Below are 19801 nucleotides of genomic sequence, written 5' to 3'. Positions count from 1 at the left end.
TCCTCCAGGAAAAAAGTACATACCTTCCCCCACCCTTCTATCCCTGAGTCTCTGATGACAAGGCAGAGACAAAGGAAGGAGCCCCTGAGTTTCTGTAAAGCATGAGTCTTTTTGCTATTATCAGAGGAGCCTTTTTAGAGATGACTTCCCTTCTGGGCACAATTATTTTTTAAAATATATATTCATTGTTCCTAATATAGAAAGCTGTAAAAAGTAAATTAAAATGGCCCATAATCCAACCACTCAGATAACTTCTATAAAATGTTTAAAAAATACATGCCCATGTCACAAAAGATTTAAGTATAGTATTAAGGTTCCAAAGATAACTATTGTTAACAGCTTCTCAAATTCTAGTCCAAAAAATGTAATACATCTGTATATACACATATAATATTTTTAATTACAAAATACATCATGTACATTGTCCTTCATCTTGCCTTTTTTTCTCCTTAATTCATAGATATTTTCATAACAGTAAATGTTAACCTAATTTTTTTCAAAGCAACAAAGTATTAAAATTTATTTAATCAGTCTCTTATTAACACACATTTAGACTGACTTCAGTTTTTTCTATTTAACCGAAGCCTCAGGGAAGAGGGAGACAAAACAAACAACAAAATACAAAACAAAGAAACCACTGGAGTCTTACTTGCTTTTGGTAGGGTAAATTCCAAGCAATGGAATCAATGGATAAAAGGATATGTGCATTTGATATTTTGATAGATGCTATCAAGTTGCAATCCCAAAATGTTGTGTCTTTTTATATGCCCATTAATAGTATGTTAAATAGCCCTATTTCCCCACAACTGGGCCAGCCCTGGTTTTGCCAAACTACTTTTGCCAATTTGATAGATAAAAAGTGGTATTTCACTGAAGCTGGATAGTTTTCCATGTTTTATGTGATGTTTATATTTTTTTCTTGTGAACTATGAGATCACATCTTCCTCCAGTTGGGGAGGGGGGAGGGTTGTCCATCTTTTTGTTACTGATTTGTAAGAACCTTTTGAAAACTAGGGGATTAAATCTTTGACTCTTAAATGCATTACAAATGTTTTTCGCCCTTTGTTATTTTTTTGTTATAGCCATATAAAGGTTTAAAATTTTAACGCAATGTCTTTATTTTCTTATGTGCTATTTAGAAAGGCCATCTACACTGCAAGATTATAATTAATATGCAATCTTGCTTCCTTCTAGTACTTTTCACATTTGTTCTTTTTCTTTTAAAAATCCTTACATCTTTGGACTTCCCTGGTGGCTCAGTAGTAAAGAATCAGGAGACATGGATTCAATCCCTGGTCTGGGAAGCTCCCATATGCCATGGAGCAACTAAGCCCACGTGCCACAACGATTGAGCTTGTGCTTTAGAGACTGCGAGCTGTAACTACTGAGCCTGCATGCCCCAGAGCCGGTGCTCAGCAACAAGAGAAGCCATCGCAATGAGAAGCCTGTGCGCCGCAACTATAGAGTAGCCACTGCTTGCTGCAACTCAAGAAAAGCCTGCACAGCAATGAAGACCCAGCAAAGCCAAAAATAAATATGAAAATACATTTTTTTAATGCTTACATCTTTGATCTGGCCAGAATCATTTTTGGTATATGAAGTGTGGTAGTATCCCAGTTTTATTTTCTTTAAAATGAGCTGCTGAATTATCCCAATAGTCACATATCCCTGACTAATCCATCTTTCTCTCATTTAAAATGCTACCATATTAGTGTATAAACATATTCATTTCAAGCTCTTTCGTTCCACATATCTTACTTTTTTCTTGAGTTCCAAATGGTTTTAATTATTATGTTCATTTGCATTTTAAAAATAATTTTATTTATTTATTTTGGCTCTGCTGGGTCTATGTTGCTGCACAGGCTTCTTTCTAGTTGTGGTACGTGGGCTTCTCATTGTGGTAGCTTCTCTTGTTGTGGTTCCCAGGCTCTAGAGCACAGGCTCAATAGTTGTACACTGGCTTAGTTGCTCTGTGGCATGTGGGATCTTGTCAGGGATTGAACCCATGTCTCCTGAATTGGCAGACTGATTCTTTACCGCTGAGCCACCACGGAAGCCCTTCATTTGCATTTTGATATCATATATGTTGGGATAGAACATCAGACCTCTTCTCCTCCCCTACCTCTGTCCCTATCACTATTGTTTGTTCTCTCTGTTATTTCTACATGAAAAACTCTACTATCATTTATTCAAGCTCTTAAAATATATGTGCATACACACCCACAAATACATATATGAAGATGCTGTTTAAATCAAAATGGCATGAATTTATAGGTTATTTTAGGAAGTCCTGACATCTTTACTATGTTGGGCATTTCCATATGAGGAAACAGTATGTATTTCCATTTTTACTTCTTTTTTTTAAAGTTTCCTTAGAATTTTGTTGTTTTCTTCCTATACGGCTGGCATATTTTCGCATTTTTGTTATGATTTATTCTTAGACATATTATCTACTATGTTTCTACTAAAGTTATGATTTCCCCCATTATGAAAGTATTACTGTATCAAATTATTTCATTAAGGCAAAAGTTATTTACTATTGATTAATTTTGTAGTCAGTTACCTTAATAGAGTCTCCTTTTGTTTCTGATAGTTTTCCTATTGATTTTCTGGGTTTTTTCACCACATGTCGCATTAACTTCAAACAATACTTGTTCTTGCCAATATTCATTGTGTTTATCTTTCTCATGTCAAATTACATTAGCTAGTATTTCCAGAAAAAAAATGTGAAATAACTATGGTGATCATAAACATCTTTTGTTCCTGATTCTAATAGAAATGCTTCTAGAATTATCATTGATAAACATGATGTGGGCTTTTGGGATATATATATATATATATTTGATTTGTGTGTGTTATGTTAATGTGTATATGTGGGTGTGTTAAGTCAAGGATCTATCATGAAGGTATGCTGAAATGTGCAGATGCCTTTTTAGCACCTATTGAGACATGAATATGGCTTCTCTCCTTTGAGCTATCAATTTGTTGAATCATGCAGATAGATTTCTTAATGTTGAACTAGTCCTGTATTCCTTAGATAAACTTTTTTGGCAGGCTACTCTTCTATTCTTTTACTGCTGTGTTCTATGTGCCAACATTTTAGTTAGGATTTTGCATGGCTGTTCATAAGTTAGATGAGTTTATAATTTTCTCTTTTTAGTGCCACCTTTTTCATTTTGAGGTAGCAACACCATGATAGTTTATTAAAAGTAAATTGGAAGAATGTTTTCTTTATGCTCTAAAAAACTTAAATAGTACCAGAGTGATCTGTTTCTTGAAGTTTTGAAAGAATTCATCTGTGAAACTCTAGGTTAATGGTATGAGGAGAAAGTTTCTCCATCAATTTTCCAATTTCTTTCAAAGTTACTGGTCTGTGCCAGTCCTTTATATCTACCTTGAAGTCAATCACATCATCCAGGTTTCAACATTTCTTTCCCTAGAGTTTATAAAGTTCTTTTTTATGATTCTGCTGAATCTGTGGTTACTTCTCCCTCTTGCATATCTAACTTTGTATGTTTCTGCACTGCCACTTTTTTGTCTTAGACTAACAAGTAATTAGTTTATCTACAGTTTTTTGTTTGCTTATTTGAAGAAGTCAGTCTCCAATTTATCGGTTCTATAATGTGTTACCTTGTCCATTTTCTTGCTCTTGTGAGGTTTATTTTGTTGTGGTGGAGGGTTTTATGTATTCATTTGTTTTGCTAACTTCTTCAAATTGAATATTTCACTGTCATTCTTAATTCTCAGATTTGTGGCTATCTGAGGCTATGTGGTTTTTTCTGGACATAGCTTTACCCAGATCTCTTCAATTCTGAACCATGGAGCTTTTGCTATCTAGATGTCTTGTAATTTTAATCCTGATTTCTTTAAAACCTAAGAGTTGTAAAAAACAAGGGTGGGGGGAGGGGAGGTCTTAACAGATAATGCAGGAGCATTTATTCTATTTTTGTTGTTGTTATTATGTCCAGTTTCATTGCTTTACAATCAGAGAATATTTTAATTTTATTTTGGACTTTTAGAATACATTGAGGTGTTTTTAACACTTAATAGATAAACCATGTCTATAAATGTTTAAGAGGCATTTTTAAAATGTGTTACAGGTTATAGAATCTGGTAGACCCAGAGGCTCAACTCTGTTAATTACATTTTTCCAGTCCTCTACAAATCTCTACTTATTTTTTGGTTAACTTGACACTGATCTACTTGGGTTGACAGCAATGAAATAAAGTCTTCTGCCGTTGGTGTTTCTGTCGATTTCCCCTTGAAACCCTTGGGGCTTGTTTTATGACTCTTAATGCTATGCTATTTTGTGCATAAAGATTTATGACTGTTACATTCTCACTGTAGCTTGTACTCTTTCTCATTATAAAGTGTCTCACCTTTTTTTTTCTTTCAGCACTTTCTTTAAAAATGAATTGAAGAAACAACAAAAAAGTGTTGTCTACAACTAGCATTGTGATCTCAGCTTTCTTTTTGTTAGTATTTGCCTATATGCCTTCTTACCTTTTGCTTTTAAACCTTTCTGGATCATTTTCTTCAGTAGTCCTCTCACATATATAGCATGTAGTTGGATTTAAGATTTTGAACTAATATGAGAAAGTTTTCCTTTCAGGAAAATACACCACACTTATATTTATTGGCATAACAGATAAGTTTGGTTATAATACAATCATCTTATTATTTATCATGTTTTCTGGAGGAAGTCTGTAAGCCCATGGAGCTCACAAAATTACATGCAGAATTTTGTATAAATGTATATCCATCATGAGGGAGCCCGTAGCTCCATCAGATTCTCAGTGGAATCACTGGCCCCAAGTTGGTTCAGAATCACTTCTCCGTATGAAACATTCTCAATTCCTTCAGCTTGCTCCCATGACAGGAAATACAAACACCTTGTCATTCTGGAGTCTTCCTCTTGACCTACCTACTTTGTCCCTGGACTGTGAGTTCATTGAGGGCAAGAAGAGTTTCTGGCAAGTTCTGGACTCCTATATATTACAGCATATTAGAACACATATTGTTTTAGAGAAAAAATTCAAGGCTCATGGGCCACCTGACTTGTCTGCCTCAGTCTCCACTGAGGTGAACTCACTTTCACTTACCCACATGTTCTGTAACTGAACACAATGAAGCTTTCTTCATCTGTCCTCTCTATGAAGGTCACGCAGGTATGCTTCTCCCAATGTCTCATGGCCTGCTTAAAAATGGCCCTCTGGCTTCCTGAAATGACAGGATAGGTGCTCATCAATTCATTCATGGGTCCATAGCTTCCTTAGATGTTCTAGAGCATGCTGGTTCATTAACAAAGCTTGTTCCAATGATCAAAAAAAAAAAAGCTTGTTTCAGTGACCCAGAATTAAAATGAACTAGGATTAAGGATTTCCCTGGCTAAGAATACAATATAACTTTCCCAAATAACCAAAACTTAGAGAGTAGGAGTTTGTGAATTGGAAGCGAGTGTAAAAATAGATTTTCAAATGTCCCCAGCCTCCCAACTTTTCCTTTGTATTGAAAGTACTTTCCTAAACTTTAAAAAAATGTTACTTAGGTTATTCAATTTGGAAATTTTTGACCTTTCAAGTAACTCACCAGTACTGCATTCTACCCCTTCGTTTTACTTTCTACCTATAGGAGAGTATATTCCCATATGCTCTAAAAATTCTATTTGTAGGTACACTCATCATATTTTTGCATTAGGTTTCAGTGTTTGCTGGGGGATCCTTGAGCCTAATGTTCTACAAGGCCTTTGAGAACAGACGAATTTCATACTTCCTCCAAACTTTTCTTAATATTTCCTTGACTAGACATTGAAGATAAATCAACAAGTAAATTAGGAGCAAGAAAAAAGTAGTTGCAAACTCTAGGCTGATAGTTTCATCCAGTCAATAAGTGTTCTTTTAAAAATCTATCAGTCTGAAATAAATAAGATAACTGTATTTTGATTTTGGTAGAAGGAATGAGAAGGATCTAGAAAAAAAGAATTGTTTGGGAAGTACACAGGCAGGTTGGGGATGGGATCTGAATTCTGGAATGACTTCGTTGCAGAAAACCAACAAACCACTAGGAGGTTCCCATGATGATCTAGAAGATGTGGGTGTGGTGTCATTTCACTGACCCCCTAAAACATATATACAGAATAAAGAGTAACTTAGCTGTCCATTTTGGGGGAGCCATCTTGATACTTTAAGTTAAAATTGTTTATAGAACAATGATTCACCAAAATAGCAATCCTACTAATTATAGAATAAAAAATCTCTTTGTAAAGAAAGTTTTCTTTATAAAATTAGTTAATTTTGATGAAAGTTATATAAATATTTGGCAAGATAAGCACACTAGATCTGAAAGAACATGGTTAAGATGCCAAGAAACAGGGACTTCCCTGGCAGTCCAATGGTTAAGACTCTGGGCGTTCACGGCACTGGATATGGGTTTGATCCCTGGTCAGGGAGCTCAGACCCCCACAAGCCATGTGGCAAGGCCAAAGAAAAAAGAAAACAAACAAACAAAAAATATATCAAGGAACAAAAGTTAGCAGCTGATGAGAATTCCTACATTTTAGTTCTTTAAGAACACACATCTCTTTCTCTCTCTTATTAGAACTGGGGACTCTTTGAGGGTCAGAGTGACATTGTACTGGAGGCTCTGGGATAATGCCTCAGGGACCGGGTGACCACCTCTGAGGACAGAGCCCCAAATGAGACTGAAGTTTCCTCAGGCTGAGTGCATTAGACCCTGTGGTCGTGAGGAAGCTTGAAGCACGGGGACTGCTATGACCCCAGCATCTGTCCCATCCCACCTGAGTCCTTGCAGGGAGAACTTTGCCCACTAGGGGAGACAAAGCCCCCAGCCCCAAGCAAGCCTCATCTGGAGCTACTGACCAGTGAAGTTCCCTCCAATGACGTACGGGATGACCCCTCCCGGCCATATCCTCTCTGTCCTTGAGGTTGTGGCTCTTCGGACCCGGGGAGAGAAGGTCTCAGCTCCAGCATGCAAGGTCCCAGGGCTCTGTGGAAGCAGGGCATTCTCCTTTCCATCTGCAAGAGAGTTGGGCTGCCATTTACTTTGCTTTTAATTCCTCTTGGGCATAAAGTGAAGATTATATCACCCATGAATCCACAAAAGGAGAAAGTCAGAACATGTATTCTAAAGGGGATATTGGATCTGTTCAGGGTTTTAAACCTGAGTAGAGGAAGAGAAAGTGTAGGGCTTCCCTGGGGCTCAGTGGTGAAGAATTCACCTGCCAGTGCAGGAGACACAGACTGGTTCGATCCCTGACCCAGGAAGATGCCACGTGCCTTGGAGCAAGTAAACCCATGTGCCTGTTGAACCTGTGCTCTAGAGCCGGGGAGCTGCAAACTCCTGAGCCCACATGCTGTAGCCACTGAAACCCACATGCCCTAGAGCACATGCTCCACCACAAGAGAGAAGCCATTGCGATGGGAAGCCCGTGCACTGCAATGAAGAGCAGACCCCACTTGCCACAACTAGAGAAAAGCCTGAGAAAGCCCCACACAGCAGCAAAGACCTAGCACAGCCAAAAATAAAGAAAAAAGAGAAATTTTATTTTTTTAAAGAGTAAGTGTAGTAAGCATCCTAGGCCTAGTATAGAAGTGGGTCTGGCTTGTAGGAGGTCTTGACAGAAGCCCCATGGGACTCAAGGGCAGCCTGTGAGCCACAGAATTAAGTGACTAGGACACCTCACAGCCCTTTAAAGTGGAGCCAAGTTAGGGATGTACTCTCTTCTCAGAGCCACAGACATTGGGGAGAACAAACTGCGTCAGTCACCTGCCTTGACCAAATATTGTCAATGCTACAAATATTGGAAATAATTTGGCCAGTGTGACGAATAAAGTGAATGAGTCTGTGATGCTGGGAAAATAAATTATTTGCAAGATAAACCAATAAATTATTTGCAAAATAAACCCCTGTAAAATGTAGAGCCCCATAGAATCCCCAGCTCTTCTGGATTTCTCTGTATATCTGGACCTTGAGGGAAGAATATGGGAAAGAAATGGGGACTCTATTTAAGGCTCTGAGTTCAAGTTATGATCCCTAGGAACAGCAGAGATAGATGGGTGGGTAGAAACGCTTAACCTTGAGGCAACTGAATAATTGAATCCACATTTGTTTAATTCATCATTCAGACAGTTTAAGGTTTTGTTTTCAATCTACTTGCTTACACTCATTAAGCTCACTTTGGGACATTTTCTCTTTTGTTTTTATATTTTTTCCCCTAAAAATTAGATTTGGTTTTGTTTATTCTTTTTGTTTTCATTATTTCATTAATTTTATTTTATTTACATCCTTCTATTTTCACTTATTTTATTCTGATGTTTCCTTTCTACCTTCTTTTCTCTCTTTTAAAAAAACTGAGATACAGTTCACACATCATAATAGTCACCACTTTAAAGTGTACAGTTTACTGGTTTTTAGTATATTCACAAATTTGTGCAACCATCACCTCTATGGAATTCCACATTTTCATCACCACCAAAAGAAACCCTGTATCCATTATCAGTCAATCCCTCCAGCCATTGGCAACCAGTAATCTACTTTCTGTTTCTATGGATTTGCCTATTCTAGACATTTCATATAAATGGAATCATGCAATACGTGGCCTTTTGTGTCTAGCCTTTTTCACTTAGCATGTTTTCAAGGTTCATTCATGTTGTAGCATGTGTCAGTACTTCACTACATTTTATGGCTAAATAATAATCTGCTGTGTAGGTATATCACATTTTGTTTACCTGTCCTTTAGTTGGTTGACATTTGGTTTGTTTCCACTTTTTCGGCTATCATGAATAATACTGATCTGAACATTAATGTGCACATTTTGGTGTGGACATATATTTTTCAGTTCTTTTGGGTATATGCCAAAGAGTGGAAGCATCCCAATGCACATAATAACTCTATGTTTAACCTTTTAGAGAACTACCAGACTGTTTTCCAAAGGAGCTGCGCTATTTATATTCCTACCAGCAAAGTATCAGGGTTCCAGGATCTCCATATCCTTGTCAACACCAATCTTTTTTATTATAGCTATCCTAAGGCTGTGCAATGGCATCTCACTGTGATTCTGAATTACATTTCTCTAATGACTAATGATGTTGAATATATCTTTGGGTGCTTATTAGTTATTTGTATATCCTCTCTGGGGGTTCCCCTGGTAGCTCAGTGGTAAAGAATCCGCTTCCTAACACAGGAGACTCATGTTCGATCCCTGGGTTGGGAAGATCCCCTGGAAAAAGAAACGGCAACACACTTTAGTATTCTTGCCTGGGAAATCCCATGGACAGAGGAGCCTGGCAGGCTACAGTCCATGGGATCAAAAAAGTCAGACATGACTTAACAACTAAACAACAACAACATATCTTCTTTGGAGAAATGTCTATTCAAATCCTTTGTCCATTTCTCAACTGGGTTGTCTTTTTATTCTTGCATTATAGTTACTCTCTGTATATTCTGGAGACCATATCCTTATCAGACAAATTCAAATATTTTTTTCCAATTTTGTAGGTTCTCTTCTCATTTTTATGATGGTATCCTTTGAAACACAGAAGTTCTTAATTTTGATGCAGTCCAACTTATTCATTTTTTTCTTTTGTTGCTTTTTGTGTCATACATAATAAATTACAAGCATACTTTGTTTAATTGTGCTTCACTTTATTGAGTGTTTTTTACAAATGGAAGGTGTGTGGTAACCCTGAGTTGTCAGATGATGGTTAGCATTTTTTAGCAGTATTTTAAAATTATATACATTGTTTTTTCAAATGCAATGCTTTTGCAAACTTAATAAACTACAGTATAGTATAGACATAACTTTTATATGCAGCAGGAAACCAAAAAATGTGTGCAACTTACCTTATTGCAGTAGTCTGGAGCCAAGGTCACGATATTCCAAGGTGCAGCAAAATCCAACCTCTTTACAATTCACATCTGTATTTTCTTTTAGAGTTCTATAGTTTTATCTCTTGTATTTAGATCTTCAAACATTTTAAATTAATTTTTGTATATAGTGTGAGGTAGGGGTCTAATTTCATTCTTTTGTATGCAATATCTGGTTGTACTAGCTAGGGTCACATAGAGTCGGACATGACTGAAGCGACTTAGCATGCGTGCGTGTGTTGGAGAAGGAAATGGCAACCCACTCCAGTATTCTTGCCTGGAGAATCCCAGGGACGGAGGGGCCTGGTGGGCTGCCATCTATGGGGTTGCACAAAGTCAGACACAACTGAAGCGACTTCGCAGCAGCAGCACCATTTGATGAAAAGACTAGTTTTCCCTCCATGGGATTGTCCTGGCAACCCATAAAAAATCAATTGGCCATGCTTTTCCAGCATCTTGAGTTAAATGTTTGGCACATTAATTTTCAATTGTTCTTATATTCTAGTATTACCATTTTTAACACTGAAATTTCTCTGAGTTCCTTTTTATCTACATCCCGTCTTTTGACATGTACATTTCTTAAAAAATTTTTTTTTCATTGAATTTGTTACAATATTGCTTCTGTTTTATGTTTTGGTTTTTTGGCCGAGAGGTATGTGGTATCTTAACCCCCTGACCAGGGATCAAACCTACACCCCCTGCATTGGAAGGTGAAGTCTTAACCACTGGACCACCAGGGAAGTCTGACATGTACATTTCAATGTTAGACCTTGATACATCCTGTAAGTTCCATTTGGACTTTCTTCTTTGGTCCTTGAATTATTTAGAGGTGTGATTTTTAATATCTAAAATGTGTGTGTGTGTGTGTGTGTTATTGATCTCCAACACTGCTTTGTGTTCCAAAGACTTACTCTCCAAGGCAGGGGTCAGTAAACTTTTTCTGTAAAAAGCCATATAGTAAATATTTTTACATTTTGAGGTTACTATATTCTCTGTTGCAACTATCTAACTCTGCTACTGTAGTGTGAAATCAGCCATAGACACTATGTAAATGAGTGGGTATGGCTGTGTTCCAATAACTCTGTATTTCCAAAAACAGATGGCAGGCTAGATTTGGCCTTCTGGCCATGGATGCTGGCCTGTGCTTCAAGGCATCAACTCTTTGGTGTCTTGAGCTTTGCTTTATGAAAACAGTGACAGACTTTATTTTCTTGGGCTCCAAAATCACTGCAGATGGTGACTACAGCCATGAAATTAAAAGACATTTGCTCCTTGGAAGAAAAACTATAATAAACCTAGACAGCATATTAAAAAGCAGAGACATTACTTTGCCGACAAAGGTCCATATAGTCAAAGCTATGGTTTTTCCAGTAGTCATGCATGAATGTAAGAGCTGAACCATAAAGAAGGCTGAATGCCAAATGCTTTTGAACTGTGGTGTTGGAAAAAACTCTTGAGGGTCCCTTGGACTGCAGGAGACCAAACCAGTCAATCCTAAAGGAAATAAACCCTAAATATTCATTTGAAGGACTGAAGCTGAAGCTGAAGATCCAATACTTTGGCCACCTTATGCAAAGAGCTGACTCACTGGAAAAGACTGATGCTGGGAAAGATTGAGGGTAGGAGGAGAAGAGGAGGGGATGACAGAGGATGAGATAGTTGGACGGCATCACTGACTCAATGGACAAGAGTTTGAGCAAGCTCCAGGAGTTGGTGATGAACAGGGAAGCCTGGCATGCTGCAGTCCATGGGGTTGCAAAGAGTCAGACACAACTGAGTCACTGAACAACAATGTGATCGCTTTTTATAAATGTTTCATATATCCTTGAAATAAAGTGCATCAATTTCCAAAACTGATGGTTGAAGGGTGCTACATATGTTGTTCAAATATTCTCCTTACAAATATTTTTGGCCTCTTGGTTTATCTGCTATCAAGAAAAGTGCTTTAAACAACCTTGAGAACTGAGATTGTGAATGTCATCTTTATTTTTAATTTTTGCTTTATATTTTTCAAGGCTATGTTGGTTAAGTAATACAAGTTAAGGATTGTTAAATGTTCCAGCTAAACTGTATCTTTTATCAATAAATACCCTCTTTATCTGTAATAACATTCATCCATAATAAAGATTATTTTGACTGATATTAATATTGCTATGCTAGTTTATTTTGATTAGTGTTTGCCTCGTATAGTTTTCCTTCATCACTTACTTTCGATCTTTTTTTGTAATTATGTTTTTTGCTTTAAATGAATCATTCAACAGGTGTTTTCTGTGGGCAATACATTTTCCACAACAAACAATGAAACAAGCTTTGCAATGGTCATACTATTGAGGTTCAATTTTTTTTTTTTGTATATGAAATGTGTGCTAACTCACTTCAGTCATGTCTGACTCTTTGTTACCCTATGGACTGTAGCCCCACCAGGCTTCTCTGTCCATGGGATTCTCCAGGCAAGAATACTGGAATGGGTGGCCATGCCCTCCTCCAGGGGATCTTCCTGACCCAGGGATCGAACATGCATCTCTTACGTCTCCTGCATTGCCAGGCAGGTTCTTTACCAGGAAGTATATGAAATAATTTTTGTAAATTGAAAAATTTTTTGGAAATAATTATAGATCCATATGCAGTTGCAAGAAATAATACAGACAGATTTTGTGTACCCTTGACAGTTTCCTCGAACATTTTATAAAACTATAGTATAACACCACAACTGGGATATTGACATCTACTGATCTCATTCAGATTTCCCCAGCATTATATATACTCATGTGTGTGTGTGTGTGTACAGTTCTACACAATTTATTACATGTACAGGTTTGTGTATCCACCATCACATTCATGATACTATAAATAGTGCCATCACCATAAGGATCTCTCATGTTGCCATTTTACAATCACATCCACCTTCCTTCCCCCTCCCTCCCAACCCATTCCTAAACTCTCAACCACTAATCTGTTCTCCATTTCAAAAATGTTCTCATTTGAAGAATATTATTTAAACGGAATCCTACAGTGTATAACCGTTGGGAACTGGCTTTTCTTTCTCAGTGCCATTCCCTGGAGATTCATTCAAGTTGTTGCAGGTATCAATATTTCCTTTTAATTGCTGAGTAGTACTTCATGGTATGCATGCCCCACAGCTTGTTTAACCATTCACTCATTGAAGGACATATGAGTTGTTTCTAGCTCTTACAACCTTAATGTACAGGCATTTGCACAAAGATTTTTATTTCTTTGTAATAAATACCGAAGAGTGGAACTTCTGGGTCATACAGAAGTTGGGTTTATTGCTGCATTCTCTACTCTGTTCCCTTGCTTATCCCTCTGCTAATATAACACTGTCTTAGTATCAGCCCTCCGTATCTAAGTGTAGTTAGCTTTAGGTATCTGTCATTAAAAGCAAATAGCTATTCCTTCCTGATCATGACAATTTCCCTTTCTTTTATTTGAGTGTAACTCTGTATTTTTAATTTGGGGTAAGGGGAAGGTTTTGTTTTTTTTCCTAGTAGTTCTCCGTTTGTAAAAGCAGTCCATGCCAGTTCAGTCGCTAGAGCCAGAAAGTTGGCACGTAACACATCTTTCAGCCTGAACATAATGATTTTACTGCTAGAATTTCTAGATCGGGATTCACACACTTGCAGCTCTTGGGATAAACCCAACCCACAGATGTGTTTTGTTTGGCCTGGATGCTTTTGGACCACACTTTGTTTTGTTTTTTCTTAAATCTCACTGGAGAAGCCAACTTTTAAAAATCAAGGACTTTCACATAGAAATCCCAATTTTCTAGTTGTTCTTCAAAAATGGGAAGATGTGGCAACAGTGGCCCATCTTCCATCATCTGCAAGCCACAGCAGTTAAGTAGCATCTGCTCCTCACAGTCAAGGCACATGTTTTCCTGGTTGCTGGAATCTATCTCCCACTTCACATGGTTCCATCCAGCCACTTCACCCATTGACATTACCTGCTTGGCCTCTACAGATATTTTAACTTGCTATCCCAGCCCAGGACTACAAATTGCATCCAGATTCCAAACGTATGTGTGCTCAGTTGTGTCTAACTCTTTGCGACCCTGTGGACTATAGCCCACCAGGCTCCTCTGTCCATGGGATTTTCCCAGCAAGAAGACTGGAACGATGGCCCTTTCCTCCTCCAGGAGATCTTCCAGACCCAGGGATCAGACCTGCATCTCCTGCACTTCAGGCTGATTCTTTCCCGCTGAGCCATTGGGAAAGCTTCAAATGTGAGTTGCCCCAGTAGGCTGGAAGCTCCATGGGGGCAGGGACTGTGGCTGGCTCATTTACCACTCTATTCACACCCAGCACAGTGTCTGGCTGGTGGTAAGCATGGGGTGCTTTTAGGTTTTCAATTAATTAATTAAAGAATGGATGAGTTATTCTAAAAATAAACAACCAACAGTCCAAACAATTCTGCGGCGGAAACCTCTCCAAAATGTTGGCAGCCCTGAAGTCCTTAATGTTTAAATCCTGAGAATCATCCTGTCTTAAGTAATCACAGGCAGTGATGTAGCAAGTGGAAGTTTGTTATTCATTTCCCATATGGTTTTCAACAAGTCTCTTAATTTTCCTCTGCCACCAACTCCCCCTTGAAGAACAGGCAAAAATACTTCTCTGTTTGAGGAACTAACACTAAGGAATCCGATGTTTCTCAGAGAAGCTGCGCTTATCCATACTTGTGACCTGGTGTTATAAGGGCCTGTGTGCAGCCGAGTCAGTATGGGAAAATCTTAAGTACACCTGGAAAGAGGCTGGAGTGTAATTTCCAGAGATGGGTTATTGAATGACAGTTTCCCCCTCGGTCCAGTGAGAAATTTAATTTGTTGAGGACTCAACACAGGAAGCATTTGCCGATTAAAAATATGTCTAAACAGATGTTCTGCTTAGCCTGGAAGAAGGATCTTAATGCAACTGTCATTATTGGATTTTCTTGGATTACTACTATCTGGAATCGGAGTCCAAATAGAAGGATGTAATTATTTATTATGGTCCAAGAGTCCTGCATTTGAAGAGGAGCACAGGGGTGTCTGAAAGGATTTAACACGCTGGGGGTTGGGGTGGGCTGGGGGATAAAGTCCATTTAAATTCCCTGGCTCTGGGAGTGTACCCTCTCCTCTCTGAAAAGGCAGAGCGGCTCTAGCTATTCAATGTTCCGTTTCCAGCTGAAGGCACAGCCGCATCATAAACAGAACCAGGCCTGACCCAGACTTCTCAACCGAGGAACTGCAGATTTTCGATTAGTCAACCGGTCCCTCCCACACTGGAAGTAAACACCCTGATGGTCCAGCCATCTGCATAACCCTCACCTCATGGGTGATGGGCAAGCTCACACCTTGCCTGCGGTGATTCTGAAAGGCTGGGTGAAAGAGGAGACTGTGGCTTATTCTCCACAATGGTTTGATCAAGGAACTTTTAAAAAATCCTGGTGTCCACCCCCTGCCTTGAGACTGGGAGACTGGGACTCAATTAACCTAAAGGACTGTCAAGACGTCTGTGCTTTTTCAAGCTCCCGAGGTGACTCGGACACAAAAAGAAGCTTGAGAATCAATGAGGTAGCCCAGAGATTAAGAGCAAGAGGCCTGGGGTCCGGGGCACTTAGGCTGAAAATAAATGCTGCCATTCACTACCTGTGTGGCTTTAGACAAGCCACTGTCCCCTGAGCCCTCCTGCCTGCTGTGTGGCGGTGTCATGGGCGTGGAGCCAGGCGGCGAACATCAGACTGCCACGGTTAGAACTCAACATGAGCTGCAATCTTCACCATCATGTTTGCATTTGGGGATAGGCTATAAAGAATGTCCAAAGTCAGGTTCAGTTTACACCCAGATATGCTGACCTGAGTGACATTCAGGGGTCTGGATGCTCTGTGCCCAAGTTTGAGGGATCCTTATTCTCTGGGACAACTGAATCAGGTTGTTCAGACCAAAGCCCTCAAGGGACAGCTACAGAAAGGGAAAAGTCCCTTCTCTTTTATGAATATGATTCTGGAAATCAGGCTCTATCAAAATAGTCACAGCTTCATTTGAGGAACAGTTACACACTTCATTTCATTAATCCCATTATCAGCCCCCAAATGTATGCTGAACTCTCATCTCCAGAGAAGGAAGGCTCCTCAGACCAAAGGGTCTGCCAGGGGGGTGCCGAGTGAGTAGTTCCCCAAGCCCCCCAGCACTCCCCAAGGCTGGAAGCACAAATACCCACCGTCAAGGCTGAAGAGAGCCACATAATGCCAGGAAATAAACCTGCTGCCACAGCTGACCAACCAGAGGCTCCCTTCAGATCCTTTATCCTGCTTGGGCAGTCTCTTTTTCTGGGGGGTGGTGGAAGGAGGGCGGGTTGTGATTAAAGGGGAATCTGAGATTGACACAACTTGTCTTATCTTTAATTCAAACAAAACAAGAGGTACCCAGTTTGGCTCTTGACAGTGCCCTGGAGGGACAGATGGGAGGGCTGGAGGAACAAGTTAGAAGGGACCATCCTCACCTCACCCTGGGGGTCTCCTTCCCCCTCCAGCTCGCCCTGGATGCTTAAAGACTCACTCGTCTGCTGTGACAATACTGGAGGGATTCAGACTGGAAAGATTGGCCTAACTTTGATATTATCCTCTTCAAACACACCAGGGTCATCTGAGGGGCTGCAGACTGTGGATGTAGCCAGCTGCAGGGGCGTGGGGTGTGGGTGGGGCAGTGCTGTCATCCTCCCTAAAACACCCGAGAAGAGCTCTCATCACAATGTGAATACCGTGTACAACCCAACCAGAGGCAGAATTTTAATGGGTGGCGGCAGCTTTATTCCTTCCTGTCCTCCTTAATTGTGTTTCTGTGCAGCTGTTGAACAGCTGTGAAATCCCAGTCCAGAGGTGGACAACGCACTTCCAGTGTTGGGTCATATAATTCTTGGAAGTGAAGGTGGAGAGAAAGAAGTGGAAGGGCTACACTCATTGAGTACCTCTTATGTTCCAGACACATGGCTATGTGCTTTGCATAAATATTGTTTATAATCCTTGCCAAACCTTAGATGAGGAGCTGGATAACTTATCCAAGATCGTAGCTACAAAGTGGCTGAACTGGGATGCAAACCCAAGTGTGCCTGACTGTTCAAGTTTATTTGATTGGGTCATTTTACACCCAACAAACTAGCAAATATTAAAAATCCTAACAATAGCTATTGCTGGTGAGCAGACAAGATACAGTGAGGGAAGACAGTAGATGGTCTCTAAATATGGCCATAGCTCTCATTTCTGTAAGCTCACACCACTTCTCACACAAAGGAGTGGAATCTGTTTTCTTCTTCTTGAGGCTGAGCTGGCCCTTCGGCTTTCTTTGATCAACACAATGTGGCAGAAGTAGCTTTCTGAAGGTTCTGAGTCCCAGCCTTAAGTGGACTGGTGGATTCTGTCTCCTTTCTCTGGGAAGCCAACTGCCATCTGTAAAAAAATCTTAGTTAGACAACTAAGTTAACAACTTAGTTAGACCACCTAAGTTAGGGCTTCCCTGGTAGCTCAGCTGGTAAAGAATCTGCCTACAATGCAGAAGATCCCAGTTGGATTCCTGGGTTGGGAAGTTCCCCTGCAGCAGGGATAGGCTACCCACTCCAGTATTCTTGGGCTTCCCTGGTGGCTCAGATGGTAAAGAATCTGCCCACAATGCGGCAGACCTGGGTTCGATCCCAGGTGAGAAGATCCTCTGGAGGAGGGCATGGCAACCATTCCAGTATTCTTGCCTGGAGAAGCCTATGGACAGAGGAGCCTGGGGGGCTATAGTCCATGGGGTCCCAAAGAGTTGGCCATGACTGACAGACTAAGCACAGCACATACAACTCCATGGCAAAGGTCCACTCAGAGAAGGAGCCGTGTGGAGGCACGCTGGGGTGCTAAATATGTGACTAAAGCTTTTTCTGGACCTCTCAACCCAACTCAGCTGCTAGATGAATGTAGTCAAGTAAACGACTTTGGCTGAATGATGTCAGCCAAAGACCCACCCCACGAAGCCTAGTCAACACACAGACTCATGCAAGATAACAAATCAGAGTTTGAAGTCACTAAGTTTGGGGATAGTTTTTAATGCAAAAATAAATCACTTAAATTAGATATGGGGTCTACATCACCGAAAATGAAAATTGAAAGTGTGAGTTGCTCAGTCATATCCAACTCTCTGTGACCCCAGGGGTATAGCCCACCAGGCTCCTCGGTCCACAGAATTGTCCAAGCAAGAACACTGGAGTGGGTAAGCTGTTCCCTTCTCCAGGGGATCTTCCCAAACCAGGGATCAAACCTAGGTCTCCTGCATTAGAGGCAGATTCTTAACCATCTGCCCTATCAGCAAAGAGTAATGGCAAATCCCTTTGGTTTCACCCTCATACCCTATGCATCACTTTATCATTAAGGGCTGGTCATCTGTGGCCAAAATGAAGTGACCCTGAGTTTATCAGGTGTCTAGGAACCTGAAAACGCCTAAGTCAAAATACCTTCAAGAAAGCAAAGCAGAAAAATACAGATTTTTCACGTGACTAAGAATCAGATGTATGTTTGTTAAATGGTGGTGGTGGGGAGTGGGAGAAGAATCTGCCTCTCTCTGAATGAGGTCAGATGGATAAGAGGGGGTCAGCAAGTTAAGAGAAAAATGACCCAAGGACAGCAAGAGGTGATTCACAGAAGTGCACCACCAAGTCACTGGTGAAGATAAAAGACGCTAAAAGTCACCAGGAATAAGAGAAATACAAATTAAATAATAATAACTACTATGCTTTTGAACTGTAGTGTTGGAGAAGACTCTTGAGAGTCCCTTGGACTGCAAGGAGATCCAACCAGTCAACCCTAAAGGAAATCAATCCTGAATATTCATTAGAAGGAATGATGTTGAAGCTGAAGCTCTAATACTTTGGCCACCTGATGTGAAGAGCCGACTCATTAGAAAAGACCCTGATGCTGGGAAAGATTTGAAGACAGGAGGAGAAGGGGATGACAGAGGATGAGATGGTTGGATGGCATCACCGACTCAATGGACCTGAGTTTGAGCAGGTTCCGGAGATGGTGAAGGACAGGGAAGCCTGGCATGCTGCACACCATGGGGTCACAAAGAGTCAGACACAACTGAGTGACTGAACAACAACAACAAAAATAAATTGAGGACTTCCTTGGTGGTCCAGTAGTTGGGAATCCACCTGTTGGTGCAAGGGACATGGGTTTGATCCCTGCTCCCAGAAAATTCCACTTGTGGCAGGGCCACTCAGCCCATGGGCCACAACAGTTGAAGCCCACTTGCTCTATAGTCCGTGCTCTGCAACAAGAAAAGCCATCACAACGAGAAGCGCACACAGCACGACTGGAGAGTAGCCCCCACCTGATGCAACTAGAGAAAGCCTGAGAGCAGCAATGAAGATCCAGCAGAGGCAAAAATAAATAAGCGGATAAATAAAATTTTAAAAAAGAATAAACTGAAATTGTAATAAGGGTCTTAGACAGGTTTGCCATGAAGTATTGATGAGTGAGGAAAACATAATGCATAAAAAAATGTATCAAATATGACCCCATTTTTTTTTAACCAGTGAGAAAGTATATCTGTATATATGTTTATGGGTTTATATGTATGTTTATATATGTGTGTATCTCTGTATCAATGTATATGTGAATATATGTGCATGGAGAAACACATGGAAGGGTGCATTCAAAGTTATTATCATGCATAACCTGGTGAAGAGAGAGTGGTAATATGTGGAAAAAAAGAAGTGAAGAAGGTAGCCAAATTAAAAGGAAAAGAAAAAATCCACAACACTAGTGAAAGTATATGATGCTATCATACACTTATCATATACATTAGCATGAAATTATACATATATATGTGTGTATGTGTAAACTATAAAATAACATTAAAGAAAAAACATAAAATAAAGCAAACAATGATTTG

General features: G+C 39.9%; 1 protein-coding gene across 2 annotated transcripts in view; it reads right to left on the bottom strand.

Annotated features, from left to right (window-relative positions):
• TLL2 (tolloid like 2) overlaps positions 1-19801 on the bottom strand; it is a 136383-nt gene that overhangs the window by 53109 nt on the left and 63473 nt on the right. Inside the window, exons 4-5 of one of the 2 annotated variants that reach the window (XM_043475679.1) lie at positions 6879-7034; positions 5103-5220 (exon numbers count right to left, since the gene is read on the bottom strand). In XM_043475679.1, the coding sequence (XP_043331614.1) occupies positions 5103-5220; positions 6879-7034 (274 nt within the window). The remainder of the gene's footprint in view (positions 1-5102; positions 5221-6878; positions 7035-19801) is intronic. The other variant, XM_043475680.1, reaches the window with a different exon arrangement.

Source organism: Cervus canadensis, chromosome 8, assembly GCF_019320065.1.
Source record: "Cervus canadensis isolate Bull #8, Minnesota chromosome 8, ASM1932006v1, whole genome shotgun sequence".
Taxonomy (NCBI): domain Eukaryota; kingdom Metazoa; phylum Chordata; class Mammalia; order Artiodactyla; family Cervidae; genus Cervus; species Cervus canadensis.
Note: the sequence above shows the minus strand (reverse complement) of the source record. Positions and strands in the feature narration are given on the sequence as shown.